This window comes from Akebia trifoliata, chromosome 12, assembly GCF_017979445.1.
Source record: "Akebia trifoliata isolate Shusen 1 chromosome 12, ASM1797944v1, whole genome shotgun sequence".
NCBI lineage: Eukaryota > Viridiplantae > Streptophyta > Magnoliopsida > Ranunculales > Lardizabalaceae > Akebia > Akebia trifoliata.
The window spans coordinates 36,654,635-36,663,571 of record NC_141386.1 but is presented as its reverse complement, the minus strand read 5'-3'; the positions used below and the strand labels follow the sequence as shown (position 1 = coordinate 36,663,571).

At 34.1% G+C, this 8,937-nt stretch overlaps 1 protein-coding gene across 3 annotated transcripts; it reads right to left on the bottom strand.

Moving 5' to 3' along the window:
• Window positions 1-4,038: 4,038 nt before the first annotated feature.
• On the bottom strand, window positions 4,039-8,711 carry LOC147390019 (soluble inorganic pyrophosphatase 1). Of its 3 annotated transcripts, none has more exons than XM_086419342.1 (9): window positions 8,561-8,711; window positions 6,063-6,196; window positions 5,939-5,967; window positions 5,484-5,549; window positions 5,280-5,387; window positions 5,021-5,086; window positions 4,816-4,936; window positions 4,626-4,707; window positions 4,039-4,319 (listed from the first exon to the last, which is right to left on the bottom strand). In XM_086419342.1, the coding sequence occupies exons 2-9, from the start codon at window positions 6,187-6,189 to the stop codon at window positions 4,277-4,279; spliced, it is 642 nt and encodes a 213-aa protein (XP_086275468.1). In that variant the 5' UTR covers window positions 6,190-6,196; window positions 8,561-8,711; the 3' UTR covers window positions 4,039-4,276. The 3 variants fall into 3 exon arrangements, with proteins under 3 accessions (XP_086275468.1, XP_086275469.1, XP_086275467.1); XM_086419343.1 differs by having other exon boundaries at window positions 6,063-6,192; XM_086419341.1 differs by lacking the exon at window positions 8,561-8,711 and adding an exon at window positions 6,991-7,199.
• Between the last annotated feature and the right edge of the window lie 226 nt (window positions 8,712-8,937).

Here is an 8,937-nt window from a genome sequence, read left to right as displayed (position 1 = left end):
TATAGATGTTAAATCTCGTCCGACCTATTGACAATTGACATGTGTCCATTCGGCTAGTTGTTGGACGATACATCCAGTTTTGAAATCATGCGTTTTACTCAGCCCATCATTTCCTCTTTTAGCACCCACTTACTCGTCACGTAATAAGTCATTTTTTGCATCCACTTTACTCATTTCACCCACTTACTACAATTTTAAAAAGTCTTCGTGAACTTCAATTCTCTTCCTCTTCTTCTTCTCTCTCTCTCACTTTACTCATTTCACCCACTTACTACAATTTTAAAAAGTCTTGAACTTCAATTCTCTTCTTCTTCTTCTTCTCTCTCTCTCTCTCTCTCTCTCTCTCTCTCTCTCTCTCTCTCTCTCTCTCTATATATATATATATATATATATATATATATATGGGTGGCGTTCAAGGGCCAACTTTTTAGCAAACTTTTTGGCAAAACATTTTTCAAAACATAGGTTAGAGGTTTTGGAATGGGCTGATTTTTGGTGAGGATGATCTCCTCATCATAGAGATCATCCTCACCAAAAATCAGCTCATTCCAAAACTTCTAACCCCATCAAAAATGGTATATAAAAAATGGACGGTCCACAATTTTTCAACGTGTAAACATGGGGCTAAACATTTCGGAATGAGCTGATTTTTGGGGATGATGATCTTCTAATCATAGAGATCATCCTCACCAAAAATCAGCCCATTCCAAAACTTCTAACCCATGTAGGACAAAAAACGTTTGTTAAAGTGTGTGGTAAAACTTAGGGTGCTGAACATTTCCATATATATATATATATATATATATATGGGAGCAGTTCGGCAACCCTAAAGTTTGCCTAGTTTGGTGCCAAACATTTTTTGTAAATAACTTTTGATGGGATTCGAAGTTTTGAAATAGGCTAATTTTTTGTGAGGATGATCTCTACGGTGAAGAGACCATCCTCACAAAAAATCAACTCATTTTGAAACTTCTAACCCTAATTTATAAGTTGAAGAATCGTGGACTGTCTAATTTTTGTAAATCACTTTTGATGGGGTTAGAAATTTTGGAATAAGCTGATTTTTGGTGAGGATGATCTCCTCATCATAGAGATCATCCTCACAAAAAATGAGCTCATTCCAAAACTTCTAACCCATATTTTGAAAAATGTTTGACACCAAACTTGGCAAACTTTAGGACTGCTGAACCATCCCCTATCTATATATATATATAATATATATATATATATATATATATATATATATATATATATATATATATATATATATATATATATAGGATGGCGTTATTACGACCCCTATTACGACTCACATTGCGACACATCGTTTGTCTTATATGGGCAAAAATGTTAGGAATGGGCTGATTTTTTGTGATGATGATCTCTGTGATGAGAGGATCATCCTGACAAAAAATCATCCCGTTCCAAAACTTCTAACCCCATCAAAATTGATTTACAAAAGTTGGACGGTCTAAAATTTTTCAACTTGTAAACATGGGGCTAGAAGTTTCATAATCAGCTGATTTTTGGCAAGGATGATCTCCTCACCTTAGAGATCATCCTCACAAAAAATCAGCCCATTCCAAACATTTTTGTCCATATAAGACAAAACCCGACCCATATATATATATCCTTTTGAATTTTTTGATATGTTAAATCAATGGAGATTAGTTTTTCTTTTTTTTTTCTTATAATCATCAAAAAAAAAAAAAAATCACTATTTAAAATGTCCAAAATGAACATTTTAACTTGAACAACTTGATGATTTTTTAAATATTTTGTTTGGTAAGTTTAAATCGAACTTATTTAAGTTGATTCGGTAGGTTCCCACCAAACATTACAAAACCAATTTGGCATGTACTAATATTATTAAATACAATGATTTATAAGAGAAAACTCTATTCGATAGGTGCATACCGTATATTACAAAACATATTTGATAAGTATTTATCGAACATAATTTTCTTGTGTAAATATTTGTGTTCGGTATGCCAATACCAAATGTTATATCCATGTCAACAAGCACCAATCGACATGGCCTAAGGCATGTTGGATGGTCCCAATCAACAAACTAAAAGCTTTATCTAAGCGTTATTTTAGTAAATCATTCTTTGCTCAAATATCTAAATAACTATTTATACAAATTATTCACAAAATAAGTCGCCTAACCATTCAAAAATGATCATAGGATTGATTATCATTAACAAACATTAATCCAAAAACCTAAAATCAACAACTCCCCATTGGTGAAATAACTAAAATCTCTAGACTCGCCTTCTCCTCCTCAAGCTTCCTTCCATAGATCAATCACTTTCTTTATAGAATTTGGATCCTTAAAGACCTCTCTAACCTTACCGATTTTATATTATTTTGAGTACAAAAGCATCCAAGAGTTTTTAAAAATACTTTTGATTTTCTTGATTGAAAATCTACATGATAGTAGAGCCCGATCCATACATTTATAGATGGGAATAGAGGGCCTAGATCCTCTCTAGATTAGAATCCTTTTCAAAATTCAAAATAAAGTTTTTCCGAACCAATTGAAACTCTCAATTACCCTTGACTTGTTTCTTTAATAAGAAAACCCAATAATTATAAACTCTAGAAAATGTGGGTCATAGGCTTAATGGGCCAACCAACGGACCTGTAGGTCCAACACTTGAAAACTGTGTCGTTAGCCATGTCAATTTGGTCCAGTCTACGTCAACATTAGACTATGGACATAGAACTACAAAAAAATTCAGTTTTTTTTTTTTTTTAAATTGAATAACCGAAAGTAGAAGAAAAGAATAAGGGAAATCTTAAAATCATATCTCAAATGAAACCTTAAATTTATACCATTATACCATTATACCATTATAATGGACAATAAACAATAGAAAACAAGATAGAATAAGAATGCAAATCTTCCTTTAGGTTGCTTTATTGCAAAGAGCGGGATAAAAAACGGTTAGTTCATATGCTAACAGGGGTGAAGGAAATAAAGGGAAGACGGTGATTATGGCTGGAAGAAGAAATCGGATAGATAAATTAAGATAGGTGAACTTAACGGTGTAAGTGAGTATATTAAAGTGTTAATAATTATTTAAGATGCATTTGCACCAACAGGATACTAGCATTGGGCCTACAAAATTTAGTGTTATAATGAACATCATGATAGTTTTGAAGGATGCATATGAAATAATTCCAACTTGTTATATAAGATCCCTAGTTCAATACTTAATTCACCAAGAATCGTGGCAATCTCTAAATTATTATCATTAAGAGATGTTCCAAGTCTTTTAGACATCATCTATGCTCAATCATAGACTTTGATGTAAAACTCAAACTTTATAGAAGATTTTAAAGTTTTAAAATCAAACAGATCATTTTTGAAAATTACTAAAATGTAAAACAACCTTTAAAACTTATTCTTATGTTGATAAAATGATCTTATTTCATAAAAGAAATATTTTAGTTACACCCGTCCCCCTTTTAACCAAATGTTGCTTTAGCAACCATTTACCCTTTCTATTTTGATCCAAAGGATTTCTTAGACGCCCATTGGGTATCTTTTTGAAGGGATTGTTTTCCCTCAGGCCTCTTTTTACACAATTCAAGTGAAAATCCTTGTTTTCTACTCTCCACAATTATATAAGTTTTATTGAAGTGCTTTCAAGTATTTTGATTTGTAATCGGGAGGGCTTTAATAGATTCAAAAAAAAATTTATCACAGGAATACATAGTCCATTGGTTGAATCCTTGAACCAATAACTTTGTCGATAACATGTTTCCAAGTGTTGGTGAGATGGCCAAAGTCCACATCTCAGGAATTGAAGGACTTGCATTCGAATCCCCTTTAGGAGCCATCCTCAGGGATTTATCCCAAAATTTACCTGGTGCATGTGGGGGGACATGACTGCTCGTGCCTCAAGGATTAATAGTCGAGGGCACTAAGAGGTCCATATACCTTGTTTCAAAAAAAAGAAACAGATATTTTGCATGCCTAATATTATTTCTCTCTATTTTCCAATCTCTTTTTCTTCTTGTTGCTCAAAGTTTTCCAACATAAGAGATCTCATTTACGAAATTGCCACAATTCGCATTCAAATCATTACATGAAACAACAATAATAAATTACTTGTATTCAAGTTTTGGACTCAACTTGAGCTCCAGATCAAAACACTGACACAAATAATACCAAAATCATGGAAAAAAAAATGTCTTCAAATCGACCTTCCCCTTTACTTATTACCGATGGGGACGGATTATTGAGATAATATAGGATATAGCTTGCCTATCGCCTCAAGCTCTGTAAGATGTATTGAGCATAAAGATCCCTGCAGCAAGTCAAATCATCTTAGAAGAGGTGTCTTAATTAATGTAGCGTAGGAAATTATAAGCTAAGAAGATACTTTCGTGATCAATCTAGGATTATTTCTCCCAGATGTAACAATTACCGATTTTCTTGATCACTCCCTTTAAATGTCTACAATGGATCTGAGAGGTCCATCAAATAACTACCTAACCAAACTTAAGTTTCCTCCACCATAGAGATTACTAATTGAACTGAGGAAAGATATACACTGCTTCAATTGGCCCTTTCTCTCACAAGCACATTTGGCAGTTAAAGATGTACTACTTACATGGAGTACTGGATGGCTTCATGTGCAGTAGTAGAAGGCAAGAACTCGTCTACCGCAACCTCTTTGTTCTCATTCTTCTTGTCTGAATTGTTTGTCAAGAAACCCTCAAACCTTTCCTAACATTTTTGTCAAACCTTAGTTAATTACACTTAAATACAAATGATAACTGAACAAAAGCTAGAAAGGATACAGTCTTCAAAGAAGCGCCGGATCTCAGCTAGACGATGAGGGGGGAGTTCTTTAATGTCAGTGTAGTGCCGATACTCTGGATCATCAGCACACACCGCAATGATCTTATCATCTTTCTCTCCCTGCAGTCAAAACATCACTGAGTTAATGGGAAGACTAGATGCGGTAGAATTCAATTGGTGCATGCACAACAAAACTTTTCATACCTGATCAATCATGGGCATGAGCCCAATGGCCCTGGCTCGAAGAAAACAACCTGGAAGGACTGGTTCCTGTTCAAAATATCCTTAATAAGGCTGATAGTGGATGGAACTACAACATAAGGTCCAACATTCAACAAAATCGATACAATTGGGGAAAAAAATTAGGGATGAAGCAAATCAAATTATTGTATTACTTACTACTTGGTCATAATCATATACTACAGAAACAAATAAGCATGTAAGCGAGTTAGATTGGAATTACCTGCATAAGGATTAAAACGTCCAATGGGTCATTGTCTTCACATAATGTGCGGGGGATGAAACCATAATTATGAGGATAGACCACTGATGAATATAAGACTCGATCAACCTGGACATAAATTTCAACTGTAACAACTGAGAACAAATGCATACATGTGACAGATAAATGCTAACCAAATCAAAATAGGGATTTGGCCTTATGTACCTTTATCAGCCCTGTCTTCTTGTCAAGCTCATATTTGACCTTACTTCCTTTCGTTATCTCAACAACCTATTCCAGATGAATAAAAGGGTTATGAAGAAGTTAACCAACCTCATAAAGGGGAGAACTTAAGTAGAAAAATTATAGTGTACTGAAATTATTTCATATACTTCTTTAGAGAGGAAAAATGGCTATCGAGAAACTAAAACTTGCTTGGGCAACTTGAGAAAGTCCATTGTCCTTGGTTACAGGTATTGTGGGGTAAAATTAAAATGGTCTTTTCTCATTCCAAAGAGAGAAAATGTGGTAGTTTGTATTATGCTTTATGTAAGAAAATTAATTAGTTGAAACCCATGGTCTCACTTTATGGTTTCTCTTTTAAATCATTAAAGTACATTATTGCACTTTAAAGGAAAAAAACTTATGCACTTGGTAAAGATCACTGAGCAGACACATACACAATTAACAACAGAAGGGGCTCCAGGGCCTGCACATGAAATTTGCAAAAATAATTAGTATTGATATGTTGTTTAAATTCAGATCTCAATCTATGAATCATGAAGACAATCAATATCTAGGTACCAATCTCAAGATCATGCCAAGGATGCGCAGCTACAGATCTCCTTGACAAGGATGAAAGGATCCTAGCATTCAACTGTGCAACTGGACGTTTCTCAAGAGCTTCATTTCCATTTGCCTCATTACTCATTTTCTGACTAGATTGAAAAAAAGAAAAAAACCAATATGAAGTGTTAGAGTGAAAGGGCCAGCACTCAAGGTTTTCTTTTAATTATGAATAGCGTGCAACAGTTCAATGTAGATGAACATGTTAGGTTTCTCAACCCAAATCGTTCCAAAATAAGTTATAATTTCTAGTTGCAGTTAATAATAGATAGCAATAAAGAAACTCATAATGAGATACCAACTTGAACAACAATAACAACAAAGCCTTATTTAAGAATCCAGTTAGATACTAATCAAAAAATCCTAAAGAACAATGATCATAAAATATGTGTGGCTAAGAATATAATGGAGATAGAAAAAAAAAATTTAACATTGCACCATGATTCCTAGAAGAAGGCAAGAGTAGTAGGGAACTTCCTAAATTCCAAATTTTCGGTTTGTTTGATTCATACAGCCTGCTAGATGTATATATTCCTTTTAATTAGTGGCGGATCTCAACTTTCAACTAAGAAAATGAAGGAATAGATGGTAATATCATGTTGCTTCTATCAGTCACAGACATTATAGTTGAGAATGGTCTATATAGTGCTAGTTGAGATCATCATCACCATCAAAGCTTTATCCCAATTATTTTTGACAAATTGAGAAATCTAGGTAGAAGTTATTGTTATCAGGTGACGTAGCAGTTGAGTGTGAAAAGGGAGAAAATCACCATCTTCTAGTCTTCTACCCAAAAGATGGCCTTGAATCCGAGATGAGAAAGAGAAACTCTAAAAAACGTCGAATGTATTCAATTCTGATTTTTGAAGGCTGTTGAAATACTTACTTATAAAATGGCCCAAGGAATGTCATAGTGCTTGTCATACGAATCCAAAAGCATATTATAAATAGTTACACGCTTTTGAAGTTAGAGTGCACGTTGAGCCTTTCGGCTCACTTTCTTTTGGTCATGCTGCTCCATATAGCCTTTTACATCTATTCCTACATCATCATCCATGTCAAGCTTGAGCAAGGCATGGTGCACATTGATCATAGGGCTTCATGTGGCAAACCTGTCTCAACTTGGACCAACAATTGGTATTGGATCACAGTCTCAAAAGTTTTGTGAGAAAAAAAGAAAACATATGAGGTAAAGATAGTTCTTCCTTGATTCATATTATTGAAAATGGAAAGCCCTTTACTTGTGATTTGAACATTTTATTCACAAGGTTATGGTGCTCAATAGGCCGACGGCGGGTGAAACTAACACTTGATTTATACTTAAAAGTTGCATATATGATCTGATAGCGCATCTAAATTATTCTCAAATAATGAAAGATGTGAAAGCTAATCTTGGTAAGAACACGACAAGTGGGAATGGTTTTTGGCAAAGGATAAGAGATTCTTAGTTCGTTCTTTCTACAAAGTCCTTCCTTTATTTGAGAACTCTTTCTCAGAATTTATTGTTTGGAGTGCTCTAGTCCCACACATGATTTCATTTTTTGTGTGGTTAGTTTCCGTAGGGAAGACTCTTACTTTGGATTAACTTGATTAGACGTGATTGGATTACTCCAAACTTTTATACTTTATTTAAGAGATAGGGCATTTGTTAATCACACCTTAATTCATTAACCCTTTTCCTAGGGTATTTGGACTATCTTCCTATCCATTTTTCATGTGGATTGGGTTCTTTTTCAAAATTTCTTTTCTCTATTGGAAATGTGGACTTTTAATATATTTTCTCTAAGAAAAAGATACCTTTGGTCAATGCTTCTTCCGCTCATCGCTTGAGGTCTTTAGAGAGAGAGAGAAATAACATGGTGTTCCAAGGCAAGGAAAACACATCTCATGCAGTGTTTCTAAAGATTTTGGGTTTGCTTTTCTTTTGGTTGAAACTGAGCAAGGATTTTTTGGGGGTTCTTTTCAAAGATTTTGTATTCATATGGGAGCTTTTGTGTAACTCTTAGCATTCTTTGCTTGCTTGCTTTGGTTTTTTCCTAAGTTGTTTCTTTACTTTCTTTGGGGTCATCTCGGCCTCCTTTTGTACTTTGTTTTCATTTTCTCTTTAATATATTTTTACACTACTAAAAAAATATCTTGGTAAGAACAAGGTGAGATTTCATATTTTAGTCCCTATCCCAACATATCCCTTTTTCTTCTTTTTCTTCTTTTTTTTCTTTTCCTAAAAAAATCACCAGATCCATTAATTCACCAAGTCTTAACAGTCAAGGATATATGGATTGCAAAGTTTTAGATTATGTTAAAAATGTATATATTGCAGAAACGTATACAAAATTTCTGAAATATAGATAAGTTAGTAGATGGAAAAATCAGAAGCTAAACATACCACAACTATGTACGTAAATGAATTTACAAATAATAAATCTCAAAAGAGAAAAGAAACGTAACAAACGCACCTTAGATCAAGAGAGCAAAACCAGAACTTCGATAAAATTAAAAGGAGAGAAGTCGGGCTCAATTCGCTTGAATAATAAAAAGCTGGTCAACTCCCCATGTATCGTGGCTACAGAACAGAGGCACTCACACGTGGGTTGCTGAACTTTCAACCTTGTTAAGTTCGTTATTTTATAAGAGTAATAGTGTCGAGATTAGGTGAGCACGTTAAGTTGATGACGTCATCGACAACGAATTACAGCTGTCCGTCTTATCCATCTTGATCCAACGGTTGAGCTAGAAAGGGGGCAAACAGAACACGATTTCTTTTTCTCGTGTTGTTCAACTTAAGACTTAGGTGTTATTTGTTAAACTGAAAAAAATAAGTGTTGAATAGCAT